The sequence below is a fragment of the Pristiophorus japonicus genome, chromosome 5 (assembly GCF_044704955.1).
Source record: "Pristiophorus japonicus isolate sPriJap1 chromosome 5, sPriJap1.hap1, whole genome shotgun sequence".
NCBI lineage: Eukaryota > Metazoa > Chordata > Chondrichthyes > Pristiophoridae > Pristiophorus > Pristiophorus japonicus.
In genome coordinates, this window is record NC_091981.1 from 142,380,515 (window position 1) to 142,403,339 (window position 22,825).

General features: G+C 44.0%; 2 protein-coding genes across 4 annotated transcripts in view; one reads left to right on the forward strand and one right to left on the reverse strand.

Annotated features, from left to right (window-relative positions):
- Positions 1-1,403, reverse strand: part of bzw2 (basic leucine zipper and W2 domains 2) — a 165,071-nt gene extending 163,668 nt beyond the window's left edge. For 2 of the 3 annotated variants that reach the window (XM_070881006.1, XM_070881004.1), the window contains exon 1: positions 1,312-1,403. In XM_070881006.1, coding sequence (XP_070737107.1) covers positions 1,312-1,388 — 77 coding nt within the window. In that variant the 5' untranslated portion in view covers positions 1,389-1,403. The other variant, XM_070881005.1, reaches the window with a different exon arrangement.
- A 283-nt stretch (positions 1,404-1,686) lies between these two features.
- ankmy2a (ankyrin repeat and MYND domain containing 2a) overlaps positions 1,687-22,825 on the forward strand; it is an 80,881-nt gene continuing 59,742 nt past the window's right edge. Inside the window, exons 1-2 of the mRNA XM_070881007.1 lie at positions 1,687-1,862; positions 8,059-8,123. Coding sequence (XP_070737108.1) covers positions 1,796-1,862; positions 8,059-8,123 — 132 coding nt within the window. The 5' untranslated portion in view covers positions 1,687-1,795. The remainder of the gene's footprint in view (positions 1,863-8,058; positions 8,124-22,825) is intronic.

The following is a 22,825-nucleotide window of genomic DNA, read 5'->3' on the forward strand; positions in this document are numbered from 1 at the left end:
AAATCAACCACATTTCTCCTAGTTTTCAATGTTGGCGATTATCACCGAAGATTTCTCTCTGGGCACGATGTGTCGGTCTGAGGGCGGATTAAATCGTGGCAATTGTCTTAAATATATACAGCCAAGTCACATTTTTTATATGGCACTTCTAGTTACACACATTCAGCAAAATCGTATTGAAGGACTGTTAAAAATGCGGCCAAAATACGTCCAAAAATCCACTTGGTCAACGTGTCAATAGTAATTTAGTCGGCTGATTGTTTCCCATCTTTTGAGATAAATACATTTCTAAATTCGGGGACAAACGGGATAAATCTGCATCTGTTCCAACATCACAGAGAGGTAGAAGATAAAAAGGGGTTATGAGCTCAACTGTCTCCGGGGAGAAACCTTACATCGAACCAACGGGAACTTGCACTCAAGAGAATGGGAGCCAACCGCGTCTTATAAAAATAATGGTGCAATCACAAACGTATCGAGTATGTTACCTGCCGTCATCAAAACTACAAACAACACATCGTAACCAGATCAAAGTGCAGGAAATATTTCCACCGAGTATGATATAAAAATCTAATTGTATTTTCATGTATTTTTAATTAATCCGCAAACAGCGTTGACTAGCTCCGTACTTGACATTCACTCAAAATCGTTTCACACTATTACCGTAAACGCACATTAATTTTTCTGTTGGAACGTATACAGGAACATAAGAACATAACGTATACAGAAAAGTAATTTAATACAGCAAAGACATGCAAACCAATTCTATTAACAACAAATAATTTCTAAACTACACTCACGCCGTTAAGATCAGAACTTGTTCTATTAATAAACACAAAGGAAAAATATAGTGTAATCTGCTGACTTGCTGAAATGTGATAGAAGATAAACTATTAAAAGTACAGACTCTTCAAAAAGATTTGCGTAGCTCGATGCAATTTAACCAGCAATTCGCACCATGTCCAATCTCGGCTCTTCCTATCCCCTTCTATGTTTTACAAAGGCCACACATTCCAATCTATTCACTGTGCTTCCTTTACTACACAACGTAATACACAATTGTGCACTTCACGCGCTTCTGGATTTCGCAGCTGACCGCTGGTTTATAGAATTACTTGTCGTGATCCCGAGTCACCCTTTCCTGAAGATATGTACACATGTATATAATGTGCCAGAGTTGTTTTCCCTCTGTCTCCCTGACCATGCCTATACTTAACCCGCTGGTGTCAGCTCCAGTTGCTCCTATTGAATTCACCACACAATCAGGCGAACGTTCGAATCTATTGTCCTTTGCCCGCTCCGCGTTCTTACCCAGCCGGCTCAACGTTCCAAGAAACTCCCGAACAATACCGCCCACGAACCCAGGCATTCGCACGCACACTGCCCATGCGCGCGCGCGATGGGCTGTCAGTCCGCGGGAGGGAGCTAACACACACACACTGATGGCGTTACCACTGCACCTAGTTAGGAGGGGGAGGTTAGAAATCACAAAAAAAAATTCAAAAATTTACCTTCCATTTATTTTTATGGAAACTATTAGATTTTGTATTAAAATATATATAGATATGCTGAAAATACTCTCTGTCAGCGGGAGTGCATTTTACTACTTCTTTGAGACTATCACACAAACCTGCATCTCCCCGTCGGAAGTGCCAAGATGGACGATGCTTGTGGTTTTGCCACAATTGCAGTAGCGAGGCAGCATTTGTTTGCAGCGGCTCTGGTGGTTAGAAATCGGCCTTCTCTGCTAACAAGCCGCTTTATGTGTGCTTTTATTTAGTTGTGGAAGTGAAGCATGGCTCCTCCCAAGAAAGGAGATCTGACAGCCGAGGAGAGTGAGTTACTGCAAGTCATTTCTGAAGGTAATGTCGACTGGCAACGGTATGCTCTTTTTCTAGAAGATAAGTGTTTGGTTCGAGACATGCTGTTGCAAAACATGATGGACTGTCACGGATTTCATTTTTAATCGAGCAATAAGGTTTGGGTAGTAACTAAAATGGGGTGTGACGGCTAACTTTCAAATTAAAGGAAATGGAGCCAAACATGGTGGATTAATGAGCACTGCTTGTGTATATTGAAATTAATATTTCATTCACAGAGTGGGCATTTCAAAATAAAACTATCGGTCGGCTACTTCAGCAAATTACCACTGCATGATGGGAGCCAATGTTCCAGCACTTTCTTTGGTCAGATTCACAGCATGTGTAACCTACTTGAGATTGTGGGCTCGATTAATGTAAGGGTTCTGGGAGTAAATTTATTGCTCCAAAAATTTGCCGTATCCTTCTGGAGTAGTTGCGTTGGGAGTTAATGTAGGCCACGTTACATTGTTTTTTAGTGTGCAAATAACTTTGTGCTGTCGTCGTCATTAAGTTTTCACGTATTTGGGAAGTAGTGTTATTAATGTTGGATAATTTCATGACAAGTATATTTGCTGGCGTGTCACACATACCTAGCCCCTCTGCTACAAATAAATTGGAAAGTGGTATAATTGCATACAGTACATATATACTGGAAAATCCATGTTTAGGTTTTTTCAAGGAATGAGTACATGATATTGTGCCTGGTCATCATCATGGGTGATCCCTCGAAATGAGGATGACTTGCTTCCCCCGACCCCCGACCCTCAAAAAAAGGATGTTCACAGGTGTTTCAAAAGAAGAACCCGAACTACATCCTCAAGGGTGGAATGGAAGATGCCTGTGCGTGTATTTTTTTTAAACGTGATGCCTGTTGCACACCAGCCACCACACGGGCTTCACAGAGCTAGGTCTTGGTCCAGTGGCAAGGATTACCCAAGACAACTGGAGACCTGCTCTGCTGCACAGACCTAGTGCGTGCACATATCGTAGTGTGGGCTGGCCCGTGCTGCCCCTGGCCCCAAACTCGTGCCTCCCCTGGGCCCCGATCACATCCCTCCACAGTCTCTCTCAGACTGTAGTCAGGTATGCAAACACCTGCTCATAAATTCAGGGTTTGATGCTGCCACCAATAACTGATATTGTACATTAAAACAAGGAAATGGTGGACATGTTGAACTTTGCATCAGTATTTGCAGTATATGTCAGACATCCCAAGGAAACTAATATTGAATCAGGACTAGTGAGTACCAAAATTAATGTAAGCAAAATAATAGTAATGAAGAAAATAATGGCACTAAAGAGTGACAAATTCCCAGGAGCAATTAGTTTCCATCCCAGGGTTTTAAAGGTGAGAACATTGCAGATGCCCTATGATCTTCCAAAGTTCTCTCGATTCAGGAACCATTCCTTTTTAGATTGAAAAATCGCACCTATCACTCCCTATTTAAGAAAGTGTTGTGGAGGAAACCCACAATTATAGACCAGTTAGCCTAACATCTGTTGTTTGGAGCGGTGTCCGCTCGCAGGTCGGAATGGCCCACGATGTTCCAGGGCCCGCGTTCGCTCTTTTATCCTCCTGACCTGCGGTGGTGTCCTCTCGCAGGTCGGGATGATAAAAAAGCAGCCACACCTCCGACTGGGTGACATCATCAAAACTCAGGTCGCTGTTTGGAGCGTGGGCAGGAATATCGGTGGGGCCCAGCTACAGCGGAGGAGCGGGAAGGTCGGGGCGGATGAGCAGCGAGAGATCGAGGCAGAAATGCGGCGGATGATCGGGACGGAGGAGCGGTGAGGGATCGTGGCGGAGGTGTGGCGCGAGATCATGGCGGAGATGCGGCAAATGGGGGTACGGTGAATGATCATGGCAGAAGTGTGGCAAATGTTTTGTGGTGGAGGAGTAGTAAGGGATTGTGGCGGAGGAGCGGCGAATGTTTGTGGCAGAGGAACGGCGAGAGATCGTAGCGGAGATGCGGCAAATGGGGGTACAGGGCCCAGAAGAGCCGAGGGCCCAGGGGCAGCATGGGCCAGCCCACACTGCGATTATGTGTGCGCACTAGGTCCGTGCAGCAGAGCAGGTCTCTCGTCTCCCTGATTAACCCTTGCCATTGGATAAAGGCCTGTGTGGTGGCTGATGTGCAACAGTTTTGAAAAAAAATCCACGCACAGGCATCTTCCACCCCTTCAATTGAGTTCAGGACTGGAATATCAGGTCCTTCAATGAAACATCTGCGAACTCATCCCTTTTGGTGTGGAAGCAAGTCATCCTCGTTTGAGGGACCGCCTATGATGATGATGGGAAATTACTAGAGTGTATAATTGAGGATAGGGTGACTGAACACCTCAAATTTTCCACTGATCAGAGAGACCAGCATGGATTTGTAAAGGTAGGTCATGCCTGACCAACCTGATTGTCTGTTTTTTATAAAAGAGGTGACTAAAGCAGTGGACAGGGGAAAGTCTATGGATGTTATTTATGTGGCCTTCCAGAAGACATTTGATAACGTCCCTCATAAGAGACTGTTAGCTAAAGTTGAAGCTCATGGAATTAAGGGCCGATTATTGACCTAGTTAGGAAATTGGCTGGGCGGCAGGAGACCAGAGAGTAGGGATAATGGGCAATTATTCTAATTGGCAGGTCGTGACGAGTGGTGTCCCACAAGGATCTATCTGTTTTGGGGCCTCAACTATTCGCTGTATTTATTAATGTCTTGGATGGGGTAGAAAACCACATGTCCAAGTTTGCCAAAGACACAAAGAAAGGTGGCATTGTAGGCAGTGTAGATGAAAGCATAAAATTACAAAGGGATTCATAGGTTAAACAAATGGGCAAAACTGTGGCAGATGAATTTCAATGTAGGCAAATTAAGTCATTTGCTTTGGACCTAAAGAAGGATAGAACCAAGTACTTTCTAAATGGTGAAAAGCTAGAAATAGTGGAGGTCCAAAGAGACAGTGTGTGGGGTTGAGTTTTGGGGGTGGGGCTGTCCATGTGCATAGATCATTAAAATGTCATGGACATGTACAGAAAATAATTAATAATGCTAATGGAATGCTGGCCTTTATATCTAGAGGACCTGAATACAGAGTATAGAAGTTATGCTACAGATAATCAAAACCCTGGTTAGACCATAGTACTGGGAGCAGTTCTGGGCACCACACCTTCGGAAAGATATATTGGTCTTGGAGGCAGTGCAGCATAGATTACCACAATGATACCTGGACTTCAAGCGTTACATTACGAGGAGAGATTACACAAACTATGGTTGTATTCTCTGGAATTTAGAAAGTTAGGGGTGATTTGATTGAAGTTTAAGATATTCAGGGGAACTGATAGGGTAGATAGAGAGAAACTCTTTCTGCTGGTTGGGGAGTCTAGGATTGGGGACATGGGGCTTAATTTTTCCCCAGTGATTTGTGCTGTTTTTTTGGCCTAAGTTTTTAAAAAAAAAAACAACAGTTTCCCCAATCAATTTGCACCAGTGTAACTCAGTTAGTTATGATTTTTTTAGGTTAGTTTTTTTTCAGCCAAAGGGGGCGTAACGTGCCACCCGTGCAAATTCTGGCCATTTAGGCAAGTTTGGCCAGCTGAGAGTTACTTCAGTTCTGCTTAGGCCAGCGTATGTGGACTCTGCAGAAAAACCTTTGAGAGTTAAAGAAACTGGCGCAGGTCAGGAAATCGGTACAGGTAAGTGCAGTAGATGCCCAGACACACACGGAGACCGGGCCACCATTTTTTCCGGGTGTCTGGCGGGGGAGCGGACCGGCAGGCAAATTGCTGCAATATATTTTAATGTGTTTTTAAATTGATGCAATGTGTTGCAAACTGACTATGTTTCACTTTGCAGCCTCAGCTCATATTGTGTCCCGAGTTACCATGGCAGTCCAATCTTTTTTGGCGCAGATCAAGGCTCCACCCACAAAACTAAAGGACCGGTTAGGCTACGCCAAAATGAAGCAATCCAATGGGGAAACTTAAAACTTTTTTTTTGGTGTACGTAGGCCCCCAAAAAATGGGCGTAACTCTTAAAGTACGCCAAAAAAAAGCTTTGGGGAAAATTGAGCCCATAGTCTAAAAATTAGAGCCAGGGCTTTCAAAGAGTGAAGTTAGGAAACACTTCTACCTGCAAAGGATGGTAGAAGTTTGAACTCTATGCAAAGGACAATTGATGGCTTGGTCAATTAATTTTAAATCTGCGATTGGTTAACAAAAATCTATCAAAGGTATTAAAGGATATGGGGCAAAGGTGGAGTTAGGTCACAGATCAGTTATGATATTGAATGGCAGGACAAGCTCAAGGGGCTAAATGGCCTACTCCTGTTCATATGTTCCTTGACTAGGTTGCAGAGAGGTAAGCAGTCACTGTTGTAGCTACACCCTTCTAACTGGAACTATAATGGTGTAAATGCACTCATCATCATAGGCAGTCCCTCGAAGTGAGGATGACTTGCTTCCACGCTAAAAAGGGATGAGTTCAAGGTATTTTAATGAAGGACCTAATATTCCAGATCCCGGACTACATGTTGAAAGGTGGAAGATGCCTGTGCTTGGATTTTTTTTAACGTGTGATGGTCATTGCACATCAGCCACCCATGGGCTTGACCGAGCTAGGTCTTGGTCCAGTGGCAAGGATTAACCAAGACTAACTGGAGACCAGCTCTGCTGCACGGACCTAGTGCGCACACATATCGCAGTGTGGGCTGGCCCGTGCTGCCCCTGGGCCCTCGCCTCTCCTGGGCCCCGAACTCTCGCCTCTCCTGAGCCTTGGTCACTTCCCTCTACTGACTCTTGCCGCTCCTTCGCTCCTCCTGCTGTGCCTGCCCGCACTGCAATCAGTGACCTGGCTTTGTAGCCGTTGCCCTACTGCAGCAGCACGCGTTGCTCCCTGCAGTGGTATGCCGCCGCACGCTGCTCCCTCCAATGGCCCCAGCCTGCTGATGGTCTTGCAGGCTGGGACCGTGCTGATTTCAGGGCTGGGCCACACAGACAGACACATATTGCATTATGTTTGTCGTCATGGCATTCAGGAGGAATTCCTAGTACTCCCAAGACCAAAAACCTATGCTTGTCAATTGTCACATGACCAGTTAGTGACTATCTTCCTTGGAGTGTGGTGAGGTAAGTGGGAACTCTTTGGGGTCAAGTTGATTTCAAGTAAACCTACCTGATAGGAAATTAGAACTAAGTCAATTCTCTCTGGCATATTTGCTGGTTCATTGATGGGGCCCAGAAGAGTAGACTGCCATTGAGGCTTGGAATTCTCTTTTTTTTTAAATTTATTCATTCACAGCATGTGGGTGTTTCTGGCAAGGCCAGCATTTGTTACCCATCCCTAGTTGCATTTGAGAAGGTGTTGGTGAACCACCTTTTTGCTCCGCTGCAGTCCATGTGGTGAAGGTACTCCCACATGCTGCAAGGTAGGGAGTTCCAGGATTTTGATCCAGTGACGATTAAGGAATGGCGATGTATGTCCCAAGTCGGGATGATGTGTGACCTTGGAGGTGGTGGCATTCCCATGTGCTTGCTGCCCTTGTCCTTCTAGGTGGTAGAGATTGTGGGATTTAGAGGTGCAATCGAAACTTGTCACTAACTTTGCAAGCCAATGCCCTAAGGAGTAGATTCCTACTTGGCTCTGCAGTGAGATGTGTACCAGTATTTTGCACTGATAAGTGATTTGGATTTAGCAGCTCAAACTATGGTAGTCCTCCAGACACTAGATTTTTGTTGTTATGGTTATAAGTTCTCTTCACATAGGAACATGGGAGAGACTGCACACGTCACACCAGGCAACTGAAAACAAATCCAGATCTTGTGTCTACAGGCATTTCCTATTAACCTTTCCATTATAAATTCCTGTGCAAACTAGTCATGCTGTGATTACACCCTCGTATAGATGGAGGGGCTGTAGTATCACCATTTACAGGGTGCAATTACAGCATGACTAATTTAGAGGTAGTTTCCATTTTATAAATGTGCTTGTAGGAGTTTATAATAAAATTATTTAAGGATGGAATGTATTACATTAAAATGGGAACTGAGTTATACTTTCACATTCATATCCAATAATCTCCGGCCTTTAGCTTTACTTCACCTGAAGGCTATGTTGTGTTCAATGCCACAGGAGATCAACTGATGTTTTCTTATTCATAGGAGCTGCCTGGGCAGTGGAACTTAATTTATTTGTTTTACTTTCTGCAGGAAATGTTCAGGAGGCTGGAAGGTTGCTGGGCAGTAAAAATGTCCGTGTCAACTGTTTGGATCAGGTAAGACTAATGAAAGCAAATATTAGCTTTAGTTGATTATACAAGAGCATTTTCATGTTCCTTCACAGGGAATCTGTTTTTTCAGAGTTGTATCTCATTTCAGATCTTTGGGGGAGTTGTCCTCCACTTAATATTTCACTTTCCCATATGAAATATATACGAGAAGTTCTTTTTTTACACTAGCTTACTATATTTCAGTGTTTTTATGTTTCTTTTATTATACATATTTAATAAGTTAGACTTCTGATCGGTGTCGCCCAAAAAATGGGCGGTGTTCCAGCCTTAGCGATTTTTATTTTTATTTTTCAGGATCGCTGGAAGATCGGCCGTTTTTTTTTGATCGCTACTTTCGGCTTTTTATTTTGGGTGATAGCCATAGTGATGCGGAATAGGCCTTAGCGATGTGGAAGGCTGGCATCCATAGCAACGACTGTTCTGCACATGCGGGTTTTTTTTGCAAAGAAGTTTTCCTGTGATTCGGGAGGTCGGGTCATCTGCGCATGTGCAGAAGGCAGAGAGAGTTTTTGCTGTGAAGTAGGTGGACTTGTCTGAAGTTGGAGATGTCCCACGAAAAATCCAGAGACAGTGGTCAGGATGTGGAAGGGAGAAGGAGGGCAAAACCCTTCTCCAATGAGGCCCTCGTTAATGAAGTGCAGACTCGGTGGGGCCAACTAACCCGGGGTGTGCATGGGAAACCTCCACCCCGGACATATCGACAAATTTGGGGCGAGATTGCTGATACTGTATCATCAGTGTCCCACGAGCCGAGGGGATCGGACCAGTGCCGCAAGAGGTGGAACAGCGTGGTTGCTTCGGCAAGAGTAAGTATTAAATAGATTTAAAATTGTAATGATCCACTAAATATGTAAATCTGCCGGATTGAAATTAAGCTTGCATATAATCCCTGCTAAGATTTGGATGGATTCGGAACCTGCGCCCTTTAAGTCTAATTTTGGCACCGTCTCCTTTTGGGTTACGTTGGTGGATGCGGCACGACTGAGCACTGAGGGGTCCGGTCACCTTTACCCAGACTGAGTCTCTCTGGCTGCTGTTACTTCCACAGTGACCCAGCCTGGACTGGAACACTTTGGGACATTAGTTCTGGCCATATGGAGGTCTCCGAGCTCAGCCCATTGACAAGGTGCCCAACTCCCATTACACTCCTGTCATTGCTGAGCTCACCAGTGGTCCTGATTTCCCCTTCCTCCCCGGGGGACCTCCATTGAGTCAAATAAACCGCCTACCTCCCCTCAGGCGCCGAATGCAACGGGCCATGGAAGGCCCTCGAGATTGTACACGAGATGTTTGGTGTCAAGCATTAGTTACTAAAAACGATCTTATTAAATGTTTTCTCCGAATGTAGATGTTATAACCATGCATCCATTGGATACAAATTGTATTGGCATATAACGTTAGAATCTGTTGTCTTTCCGTAATAGTGTCTAGTCAATTAGCTTATACCATGCTCTTGTCACGTTTGCAGAGGAAGATATATAAGAATCAAGCTGAGCAGAGGCACTCCGGAGGAGTCCCTGATCAAATAGTGATGGTCAACGATTTATAGGAACGTGCTGCAGCACTAGTAGAGCGTGGTGGTGCAGATCCTGTTTTTGTGCCACATGAGTAATGTGTAAACCAGTGGTAATTCAAAGTAATGTAACAGCATTTCATCATTATATGAGTGAATTCATGTTATGCATGCAGCTTCTGTACTATTCTCAGGTTAACAACATAGCATAACAAAAAGGAGCAGGAGTAGGCCATTTGGCTCCTCGACCCTGCTCCGCCGTTTAATAAGATCATGGCTGATCTGAGCATGGACTCAGCTCCACTTCCCTGCCCGCACCCCATAATCCTTTACTCCCTTATCATTCAGAAATCTGTCTATCTCCACCTTAAATATATTCACTGATCTAGCCTCCACAGCTCTCTGGGGCAGAGAATTCCATAGCTGTACAACCATATGATGTAATCATATATGTAACATCTCTCGTTCACATTTATTGCAGTAGTGTTGCTCCTCCTACGTATGTCTACCCTTCTGTTCTAATAAGCTCAATTATGTTTCGCAGGTTCCCAGACTTCCGAGGAGCAAAGGGAGGCTGCACCTGTACCACTACAGGTGGTCATCACCCACGGGTGAAGAGGACACCACTAAAGGGGAGGAGGAGGACGATGACACTATTTCATCTGTTCCTGTGACCATGTCGCAGTTTGAAGTAGCGGGGCCAAGCGGCTTGCAGCACGCGACTCCCAAGATGTACAATGCCCACACCGACCCCACGGAGGTTGAGTCAGCAAGATTTGCACGCGCTGCAACGGGCAGATCCTAACAAGGATATGGTAGCATTGTCGAAGGAGAGCGTCGACATCAGTTGAGAGCTCCTCCAGGCGCTTGGTGGGTTGATCGGAAACATTGCCACAATGTTCACTCGAATAACGGAGGGCATGGAGCGCATAGTTGTGGCAATGGGCCAAATCACCAACTCTGTCCATGCCTTGCGGCATACAGTCGTGTCGGGGGACGGCACTGCACCCCAAGGTGCCGTCCCACCAATCACCTGGACAGATGCGAGTCAGGAGGAAGAATTTCCTTCTGGCTTAGATGTTTCTTCCGAAATGTCTTCTCCACCTGCCACTGAGGGGATGCTGCCAACGTACCCCCCCCCCCCCCCCCCCCCAGCAGCAGGCCTTGAGGTCACCTGCTGCAAGACGTCCTGGTCCCATTTCTTGTGGATTAAAACAGGGGTTACGACAGGGGGGGGGGGTAAAGGATTAGGAGGGCAGCATGGCCACAGGTGGGGGGGTTGTTACTTGTTAATCATGTTGTGGTGTTGTGTTAAGAAATTGTTGAATGTTCGGAGGGTGGGGGTGTTGTAAATGTTCTAACGTTTCAAATTTCTCTATCATTATTAAATTATTTTATTTAACTTTACACTTGTCCTGAAGTGTCTTCTAATAACTTACAGTAAAACATGAATACAATGGCCAGGCCAGGTGAGGCAATGATGAAACGTAACGCAACTGTAACTCTCACCAACATAAGTTCATGCAAAGTGTTCATTTATGAGCGACTAACGCAAGAGTTTTGCAGCTGCATTACGACCACGGGCTTTTCCAGTGTTGCGTGGGGGCATGGGTTCATCGCCAGGCTGGTTGTCCTCCCCGAGGTCCTTGTCGTCGTCCTCCTCGTCTTCCTCTTCCGCCTCCCCTCCTGAGGTGGACCAGCTGTCCCATTTAGCAATTGTTGTCCTCTCCTGGTAGCTAGGTTATGCAACATGCAGCACACCACAATAAACTCAGCGACCCATTCAGGTTGGTATTGTAGGTTGCCTCCTGAGTGGTCCAGGCATCTGAAGCGCTGCTTAAGAACTCCAATTGTTTTTTTTCCACGATATTGCGTGTAGCTATATGGCTTTCATTGTAGCGCTTCTCAGCTTCCGTCTGGGGATTACGCAGGGGTGTCATGAGCCAGCTGGTAAGGCCATATCCTTTATCCCCTAGCATCCAACTGTGACCCTGTGGCTGACACGTTAACAGGTCAGAGACGGTGCTCTCACGCAGGATGCGCGCATCATGGATGCTGCCTGGAAAATTTGCATTTACTGCCATGATTATTTGCTTGTGGTCGGCAACGAGCTACACATTTAGGGAGTGGAATCCCTTTCGGTTCCAAAACATCTCCGCATCCTGTAAAGGTGCTCGCAGGGCGATGTGCGTACAGTCTATTGCTCCCTGCACCTCGCTCATGGGGAAGCTTATAAAGTCCATCCTGCATGCGTAAAGGGCTTCAGTCACTTGTCGAATGGAGCAATGTGTGGCGTGCTGAGATCAGCAAATGTCGCCAGCTGAGGCCTGAAAGGAGCCCAATGCATAGAAGGAAAGTGTTGCAGTAACCTTAACCTCAACGGGCTGTGCGGTCCTGATGGTGCTGGTAGGCTGCAGATCTCCCTTAATTAGCTGGCATATCTCATCGTTGACCTCCTTTTGGAAGGGCAGTCTCCTAAGGCATGGCATGTGCTATCAGGCAAGTTCAGATATGATTGCTTTTCCCTGTAAATGCGTTGGGTGTAAGGTCTCCTCCTCTGCAGAAGTCTGCCATCTCTTTGGGCATATAATGTTCTTCAATATACCTTCTCCCATCTTCAGTCTGCAGCATGTGATTAGTGACCAATACTGGTGGAGAAATTACAGACCCCATCACTATTAATCGCTATAAATGCCCTAAATTTGTTCTCAACAGGTGCAAAGGTGATTTTAGATGATTGGCAAGAGTCAAAAAGGCCCTTAAAATCACTCTCATTGATTCTCCTCATAAGCACTTGAAGCAGCCATTCAAAGTGGTGTCCGTAGTGTTGACTTAAGGTCAAGTGAGTGCAGCTTTTCTCCAGTGATCAGCTCGATGAAGTGTGGGCGACATGGCGAAAGTTGCAGTCGGTGATCATCTGGGCGATAGCCTTCGGCCGAGCGATGCAGCACATTCATGTGTGCCAAAAGTTGGGCCGGCGATGAATGGGTGATGTTCCGGCCCTACTTTCCACTTTTGAGCAAAAATGGGCGATAGCCCATCTAAGCAGGCTATCATGAGTGGAAAGTCTAGCCCATTGTATCCACATGCCTATAACGTTCATTTCTGATTTTGTCAGCGATACCACTATGCCAAAGTCAGAAAATCATTTATTCAAGGCCCCCTACAGAAACTTTAGCACATAATCCAGGCTGACATTTCACTCCGTACGGTGGGAGTGCTGCACTGTTGAAGACGCTTTCTTCTGGATGAAACATTAAACTGGTCCCATCCACCTACAGGTGGATTTCCATTATTTGCCACTGAAACAGATTATCTGATCATTTATCTTATTGCTATTTGTGCAACCTGGCAGGGCACAAACTGGCTACCACATTTCCTCCATTACAACGTTAACTACACTTCAAAATACATCCTTGGCCAAAAAGCACTTTGGGACATCCTCAGGATATGCGTGCTATATAATTTCAGTTTTTGTCATCAAAAAAAAATATTCAAAGGGCAAAGCAGGTGTCATAGTTCAGGATTCTGTGACCATTTTTTTCCTACTAACGGGATGGAATCATGAGCACTCTTAAAATGCATTTTGAGTAGAAGCTTGCCTAAAAGTGTACAGTTCTTCTAGACAGTGCCGTGCTGAGTTATCAATCCAGTAGCCGTCAAAAGATGTTTTCAATGTGAGATGGGAAGTCAGTTCTTTTGGGAGCCAAATTAGCACCTTGGTGTTGACAAATTTTGCTAGTCTCTGCAGAAGGGCTTTTTAACATACTAACACACAGACCTGTAATCAGTAACGCAACAGAAAGGCTATGGGGGAGAAATAACCTCTGCACTGTCAGTAGGATAGCAGAGAAAACCTGTCTTTCTATGCTGAGTGAACATCAAGTAGGCTGATATAATTGTGCGTCCTTTATTTTTGTAATACAAACAAAAGTTGAACTGATTGTACGAAGTGGCTTATTATACTCAGTGTACTGTATGTCTTTACCTACTGTGGAATAAAGCAAATTGAATTAAACAACCATGGAGAGTAGGAGCAGTGAGAAATCGAAGATGGTATAAATTCAGCTGAGTGGCATAAAGCTGGACAGATGTCCTAGATTGTGAAAGAATAATGGAGACGGAAAGTCTTGTCGTGAGATTGTTGTAAAAATAAAGTCCCTGTCTGTCGGAGTCCATGATTTCTAACACTTTTCGATGATATGAACTTGTGTTCTTGTCCTCAGCCAGTACTACTCAAGGTTTCATCCTGACGACACCTACAAAAATTGTTATTTTTCAAATTTTAGCATCCATAAATGTAAGAGATTTATAGAAGAACAAACTTCAAGCAAAATGCAATCGAGCAATGACCAGCAAACACTTTCATTAGATAGTTTAAAAGGTGAATGTCGAGCAATAAATTGGCTTGAGACAAAATAGAAGCAGGAATGAAACTACAAAAGTGAAGGGGGAAGGAACAAAGGAAAGGCCATACCAAAGGAAAGGCCATACCAAATGAAACCACCAAGGGCTGGGACAAAGGCAAGAGGTCAATCCAGAAAAATGTTTTTTAATATTTGGTTATTTTGTGTGGTTAACCTTGGCTACATTGGAGCAGTGACTACAGTTCGTTGTAGTACTTCATTGGCTGTAAAACTCTTTGAGACAGCCGGTGGTCGTGAAAGTTGCTATAAAAATTCAAGTCTTTATTGGCTAGACATCACATCAGACAAATTAGAAAACCAATTTTTCTTGTAATAATGTTGGAAAGAAAAAAGAAGGAAATAACTTGCATTAATATAGTGCCTTTCATAACCTCATGATGTCCCAAAGCACTTTCCAGCCAATGAAGTGCCTTTGTAGTCTAGTCACTGTTGTAATGTAGGAAATGAGGCAGCCAATCTGCACACAACCAGGTCCCACATATAGCAATGAGATAATGACCAGATAATCGGTTTCGGTGATGTAGATTGAGTGATAAATATTGGCCAGGCCACAGGAGTACTCAAGTGTCAGCCTAAATTATGTGCTCAAGTTGTGAGTGGGATTTGCACCCACAAACTTCGGATCGAGTGCTACCATTGACTCCACTCATTTAAAATTGTCACTGAGTGTGAAGAGAGAAGGTAGGAGATATTTATGCAAAGGGTTTAAGAGTTTAAGGCAGAGACTATTGCAGTTTTCAAAGGGAAAAACTGGATAAATATTTGAATCAGATGATGAGACAGGGCAGAGAACAAGGCTGGGGAATTTGTTTTGGATTGTTCCAGCAAAGAGTCGATATAAACATGATGGTCTGAATAGGTGCCTCCTGTTCTGTAAACTTAGTATTTTTAATTGCACTGGTCACATTCATGGTAAAAGTCACCACTGTTTTTTCCCATTGAAATCTACTTTCCAGCAGACAAGATATGTTTAACAGTAATATAGAAATACAGCATTGTAGAAGCAAAGCAAGTATTGGCAAAAGATGCAGTCTGTTAAGTACCAAGGTGCAAACAAGTCCTACTAGATGCTCTCCCATTTGGAATCCTGCAGAAATAGCTGTCGGGAGCCTGGAAACATCGGTTTGTGTTCTTGATTCTGACAATGAGGAGGAAAAGCTGTACATCTTAGAAGAAAGAAGGAAAGACCTGCATTTATAAAGCGCCTTTCACGACCACCGGACGTGTAAAGCACTTTAAAGCCAATTAAGTACTTTTGAAGAGTAGTTACTGTCATGATATAGACTACACAGCAGCCAATTCCAAGAGGATGTACTTGCAAGCAGCTTCAGGGCATAGCATAAAATAGGTAATCTGTTCCACATAAGCCAAATAGGCTCCTCCCAGCAACCTGTTAACATTGCTAAAAATGACAAGTTCTTCCACTCCGCCACCGTCTGAAACACAAGGCTGGTCTTCAGGTACATCTTCCTTGACTCAGTACTGTTTTGCACTGTATATATCCAGTACCAGATTGGCTCTGTTGGTAATACTGTCACCTCTTCGTTAGAAGATCATGGGTTCAAGCTCCACTCTTTCAGTGCAGTGCTGAGAATCTTTTGGATGAGATGCTCAACTGAAGTCCTGCCTGCCTGTTCAGGTAGACACAAAGGGCCCAAGTATCCACATGATTTGCGCCTGATTTTTAGGAGCAACTGGTGGAGAACGGATTATCTTAGAATTTGCAATTCTCCACATTTTTTTTTCTGCAGTTCTAGTCAGGTAGAACAGTTCTAGTTTGGAACAGAATTTTTTCTTCAAAAGGGGGCGTGTCCGGCCACTGACGCCTGATTTGAAAGTTTCCACAGTGAAAACGTACTCCAAACTAAAGTAGAATGGAGCAAGTGAAGATTTTTGTAGAACTGAAAAAACCTGTTCTATACATTAAAAAATCAGGCGCAGGTTACAAATCAGGCGTCCAGAACGAGGTGGGGGGGGGGGAAGGGAACTCATTAAATTCTACAATAAATCCTTATTTATACTTATACAAATATTATACAAATAAATCCAACCTGAATAAACATTTATAAGCAAAGAAAAGATTAAATAAACCATCTTCCTACCTGTGTGAAAGTGCTTCAGGCAGGGAGAATGGTGCAGCAAGCCTCACAAAACGAGGGAGCCGACCGAACGCGGGCGGGGGGAGGAATGAGCCGACCGAACGCGGGCCGGGGGGAAGGAGGGGGGGAGGGAAGGGAAGGGAGCCGACGAACGCGGGGGGGGCAGGGAAGGGAGCTGACAAATGCGGGGGGCAGGAAGGGAAGGGAGCTGACAAATGCGGGGGGAGGGAAGGGAAGGGAGCCGACGAACGCGGTGGGGGGGGGGGGGGAAGGGAGCCCACGAACGCGGGAGGGGGGGAGGGAAGGGAGCCCACGAACGCGGGAGGGAGAGAGCCGACCGAACACGGGGGAGGGAGGCGGACGGGCGGGAGGGAGGGAGCCTACCGAACGCGGGGGTGGGGGGGGAGAGGGAAGGGAAGGGAGCCGACCGAACGCGGGGGTGGGGGAGCCAACCGAACGCGGGGGGGGGGGGGGGGAAGGGAATGGAGCCGTTCCAGACGGCTGGCGGGAAAGAGAGAAGGCTGCAGGAAGCCTCAGAAATTGAGGAGCCATTTCCCGACGGCAAAAGGGGGAGGTCGTCGGGAAACGGCTGCCTCAACTTTCTGAGGCTTCCTGCAGCCTTCTCAGTGCTGATGTGCTGATGGCAATGTACTTTTATTAAAAAATGTTCAAAAACTAAACAGCTACAAAAAACTACAAAAATGGCCGAGTGCCAATGTTTTTTTCACACTGAGCATGCGCGAACGCTCCAACGTGCACGTGCAGCGTTGCCGACAGGAAAAAAACGAATTTAAATAATACCCGCCCCCTCCCACTTACAAAATCGGCGCGAGTGTAGGCCCCGCCCCCCTGGGCGCCGCGCCAAGCAGACAAGGAGCTGCAGAACGCTCCAGAATCGCTCGTTTTTTTTCCGGCGCCGTTTTAGGCGCGATAAACGGGCACCCAGTTCGGAGGGGCGCCCGTTTTTTATCATGTGGAAACTTGGGCCCAAAATATCGCATGACTCCATTTGAACAAGAGTGGAAAGCTCCTCAAGTGTCCTGGCCAGCATTGACCCCTTAACTAATTACCAAAAATAGATTAACTACTTGTTCAATTCATTGCTGTTTATGGAATCTTGCAGTGCATAAATTAGCTGTCATAAACAGTGACTGCACTTCAAAAGTAATTTAATTGACTGAAGTGCTTTGGAACATCCTCTGAATGTGATGGGATGCTATATAACTGCACGTTCTTTCTTACAAACAACACTAAACATTTGAGTAGCACTTGACTATACAAACTGAATTGTCCATTCCAGGGAAGGATGCAAGTGGTCTCTGAGATTACATAAAGTTACATAGAATATACAGCATGGAAACAGGCTATTGAGCCCAACTAGTCTGCTGGTGTTTATACTCCACATGAGTCCCCTCCCACTCCATCTACCTCATTTCAACCTTTCAGCATATCTTTCTATTCCCATTTCTCTCATGTACTTGTCTAGTTTCCTTATGAAAGCATCTAAGCTATTTGGTTCAGGTAGAGTGTTCCACATTCTAACCACCTCTTGAGTAAATAATATTCTCTTTAATTCCCTATTGGATTTATTAGTGGCTATCTCGTATGTATGGCACCTAGTTTTGGATTCTCCCACAAGTGGAAACATTCTTTCCATATCTACCCTGTCCAAGCCATTCATAATTTGATTGAGCTTGTAATCAAATAACTGAGGGTTCAAATTCATCACCATATATGCATTCATGTGCACAAACTCAGTAAATTTCACTTGATCCTGAGTGAGTGCATTGTGACCACAAGGGTACACTCATACTGTCATGGTGGAGCCTCCAGACCTTCTGGATCAAAATCCATCTCTTCAAACAAGCTTTCAGTCACCTGACCTAATCTCTCCCTTCCTAGCTCGGTGTCTGTTTTTCTTTACTGCTGCTTTGTAAAGTGCCTTGGGATGTTTCTTTACATTAACATAGTGACAATGCAGGTTTTAGTTAGATAGTGAAACACCCAGGAGATGAATTTCAGAACCAAGAAAACTTTGTAATCCAAAGGTGGTTTGCATAATCCAGATTATCACTGATGTTACTTTGGCCAGTTTGACTCTCGGATGGACTGATCACTGGGGCTTTTTCCACTTGGCTCCATATAACCTTACAGGCCTTAGCACTGGGGGAGAGGTAGTCTTAGGAAATTTGCCAATGATTTGCTTTGGTAAGCAATATGGTTTCAGCTGGATAAACTACAGTAGTAGTGCTGTGCAACCCTGGAATTCTTGAGCATTAGCTCTGAAACTTGTACCTAAACTCTCTGGACTTAGGTAAATTGTTCCCTATGGGGAATGTGTGTGCGCACTTCTGTATTGGGTAAGCAAATTCTTCTGGGTGGGGTGTAGATTTCTTAGTACAGGTTGGACCTCTCCGGTCCGGAAACATCCGTGGTTCGGCTTCAGCATCGGCTGAGCTACATTATAATATGACAGGAAATCCCGTCTCTGCTGGTCTTGCACAGGAAGCAGTGCCAACCACATGGGAAACATAATGTGGGAAATATGTTATATTAGTATACAGGAACAAAAGTAAAAAGTCGGAGCGTGGCGGAGGCGTTCAGGAGACCAGGCGCTGTATACAGGTATTGGTAAACCTAGGCTCAGCGTGACCTTCCGTGGTTCGGAAAATTCTCTTTTTCCGGCACCGGTCAGATCCCGAGGGTGCTGAACCAGAGAGGTCCAATCTGTAGCTTCTTTTGGAAACTCTTCAACATGGCAATTGATTTCCATGCTCCGAGCTGGTTTGACCTCAAATATTCCAATTCAGACTCTGAAATCAACCACAGGTTCTCAATTTTGATTTCACGGAACTTAACTGGAATTTGTTTTTGTTAGGAATTGGGTACTGCAGTTCTATATTCAGGATTGCAAAAGTGACTGTATTCATGTTAACTTTTACAAAAAAAAAATTGCTGAACATCATACTTTTGTTTTAAAGCTAAAGATGACCTAACTTTTTTACGTACTTTGAATAAGGCGGTAATGCTCCACATAATGCAGGAGTAATTATAGGTTGCCTGTCAGAAGAACTACTGTTGTCATAGTCCCTGTATAAGGTGCTTTTGATATCCAGATGCTCTTTGTGCCACTCCCTTTCTGTGCTATTAAGTAATCTCCCCGAGCTGATGCATTAGTTCCTCTATTGGAGGAGACAGCAAAAGCTGACAATGACAAAACGCATTGTAATATGAAGGCTCTGTAGCCATGTGTAATGAATCCCTAACAAGAAGAATAAAGGTGTTGGGTGGGACAGATGTCAGTAGATGGGGATGCTTCCCTCTGAATAAGATCATATTTTATAGCCAAAATTACTTTCTTCTTTATTCAACGACCTCCACAAATCATAGGATTCTAATCCAGTTTTATCAAGTGGCACTCTTGATCTCTCTTATTTGAAAATTTACTACATGCAGTTGTAAATGCAAAATGTATTTGACTAAGCATCGTGGTTGTCTTCAAAAACCTCATATTCCAGTAATGTACCTAATGACGCAAACAGCTGTTGAAGGTTTTTATGAAGTACCCTAGTTCTATCAATGAACTAAGATGATGCCTTTTTGCATCAAGATTGTGGATTCTATGCCTCATTTCTAATTAGAGGAGTTAGATTAAAATATTTTATACAGCAAGTATGGTCTCAATTAGTGAGTTCTGTGAGTTTATGCTTCACACAATAAGATTCTTTAATGACTCTAGCATCATGACTGCATGCAGCAATTAAATAGTTGAGAAATTACTAGATTGAAACACGCATCCTTAAAATCATATTACGCCAGTGTGTTGATACTGGATTCTTTTCCCTTCAATCTGTTTCAGCGAATTCACTGACACACGAACACTTTTAGTCTTAGCAACATAAGACCTTTATTCTGTAGATTCTCCGGCCGGGACCTGTTAAGATAAAGGGAACACTCTCGATTCGAGCCTGTCCACCTTTCTCCTGACAAGTCTCGTAACAGTACAAAAGCTCAACACTTATACATTGTTACAGCAGAACACATTTGAGTGACACTCAGTTTATACAATCATTGGTCGATTTCCCCCATAGCATACCCAATTGCAGGCTAACAACTCTCCAAATAGGGCGGGCTCCAGGGATGTGTTTATTGTTTCGAATCTCATCACACTTCCCTATTTTACTGCTGTTTATAGCAGCCCCTCGTCTGAATCATGTCTGACTTTTGCTTTTTCACGTAACTCGTGTTTGACCACAACTCTGAGTAATCCTTTGTTTGTGTCGACAGGGCAAATATCGCAGCTGGACAATTTCTCTTGGCCATTTTCCCATGATCCCTTATTAACACATTCGCAAACCTTCTATCTACATTCTCAAGTGATGGGGGTAATGGTAACCAAAGTTTGACAAGAAGGGACAGCGTTTAAACATGTGCATCAGAAAGTGAGGTCAGAGTACGGAAAAATGGTAAAAAGACAAAATTAAAAGCTCTTTATCTGAATGCACGCAGCATTCGTAACAAGATAGATGAGTTGACGGCACAAATAGAAATATGATCTGATAGCCATTACAGAGACAAGAATGGAAGGTGACCAAGGCTGGGAACTGAATATTCAGTGGTATTTGCCATTTCGGAAAGATAGGCAGAAAGGAAAAGGAGGTGGGGTAGCTCTGTTAATAAAGGATAAGATCAGTGCAGTAGTGAGAAATGATGTTGGCTCAGATCAAGATGTAGTTTGGATGGAGATGAGAAATAAGGGAAAGAAGTCGCTGCTGGGAGTAGTCTATAGGCCCCCTTAACAGTAGCTACGCTGTAGGACAGAGTATAAATCAAGAAATAATGGAGGCTTGTAAGAAAGGTACAGCAATGATCATGGGCAATTTTAATCTTATTGGACAAATCAAATTGGCAAAGAGTTCATAGAGTGTATTCGTAATGGTTTCTTAGAACAATACGTCATGGAACCAACAAGGGAGCAGATTATTTTAGATCTGGCAATGTGTAATGAGACTGGATTAATTAATCTCCCTAGTAAAGGATCCTCTTGGGAAGAGTGATCATTAGCATGGTAGAATTTCAGTTTGAGGGTGAGAAAGCTAAGTCTCCAACTAGTGTCTTGAATTTAAATAAAGGCAATTATAAAGGTATGAAGGCAGAGTTGGCTAAAGTGGACTAGGAAAACAGATTAAAGGATAAGACGGTAGATAAGCAGTGCCGAATATTTAAGGAGATATTTCATAATTCTCAGCAAAGATATATTCCAGTGAGGAAGAAAGACTCTTAAGAGAAGGATGAACCATCCGTGACTAACTAAGAAAGTAAAGGATGTTATCAAATTGAAAACAAAGGCATACAATGTTGCGAAGAATAATGGAAGGCCAGTGGATTGGGAAATTTTTGGAAACCAACAAAGGACGACTAAAAAAAAAATAGAGAGAAGATAGTTTGAGTGTAAATTAGCAAGAAATATAAAAACAGACAATAAGTGCTTCAAGTATATAAAAAGGAAGACGTTGGTCCCTTAGAGGATGAGACTGGGGAATTAATAATGGGAAATGGCAGAGACTTTGAACAACTATTTTGCATCTGCCTTCATGGTAGAAGACACTAAAAGCATCCCAATCATTGATAATCAAGCAGTTATTGGGAGGGAGGAGGGGTGGTGTGGAGAACTTAAAACAATCACTATCAGTAGAGAAAAAGTCTCCTGGACCTGATGGCCTGCATCCTAGGGTCTTAAAGGAAGTGGCTGCAGAGATAGTGGATGCATTGGTTGTAATCTACCAAAATTCCATGGATTCTGGAGAGGTCCCAGTGGATTGGAAAACCGTAAATGTAACTTCCCTATTTAAAAAAAGGAGAGAGACAGAAAACAGGAAACTATAGACCAGTTAGCCTAACATCTGTGATTGGGAAAATGCTGGAATCCATTATTAAGGAAGTAGTAGCAGGACATTTAGAAAATCATAAGTCAAGCAGAGTCAGCATGGTTTTATGAAAGGGAAATCATGTTTGACAAATTTGTTGGAGTTCATTGAGAATGTAACGAGCAGGGTGGATAAAGAGGAACCAGTAGATGTCGTGTATTTGGATTTCCAGAAGGCATTCGTTAAGGTGCCACATAAGAGGTTACTGCACAAGATAAGAGTCCACGGGGTTGGGGCTAATATATATTAGCATGGATAGAGGATTGGCTAACTTACAGAAAACAGAGTGTCGGGATAAATGGATCATTTTCAGGTTGGCAAACTGTAACTTAATGGGGTGCCACGGGGATCAGTGCTGCAGCCTCAACTATTTACAATCTATATTAATGACTTGGATGAAGGGACTGAGTGTAATGTAGCCAAATTTGCTGCTGATACAAAGATAGGGGAAAGCATGTTGTGAGGAGGATACAAAGATTATGCAAAGGGATATAGAGAGGCTGTGAGTGGGCAAAAATTTGGCAGATGGAGTATCATGTGGGAAAATGTGAGCTTTGGTAGGGAAAATAAAAAAGCAAATTATTATTTAAATGGGGACAGATTACAAAATACTGCGGTACAGAAGGATCTGAGGGTCCTTCTACATGAAGCACAAAGGGCTGGATTTTCGGCTCATTTGTGCCCCATTTAGCGCCTGGACGGGGCGCAAAAACAATGTTTT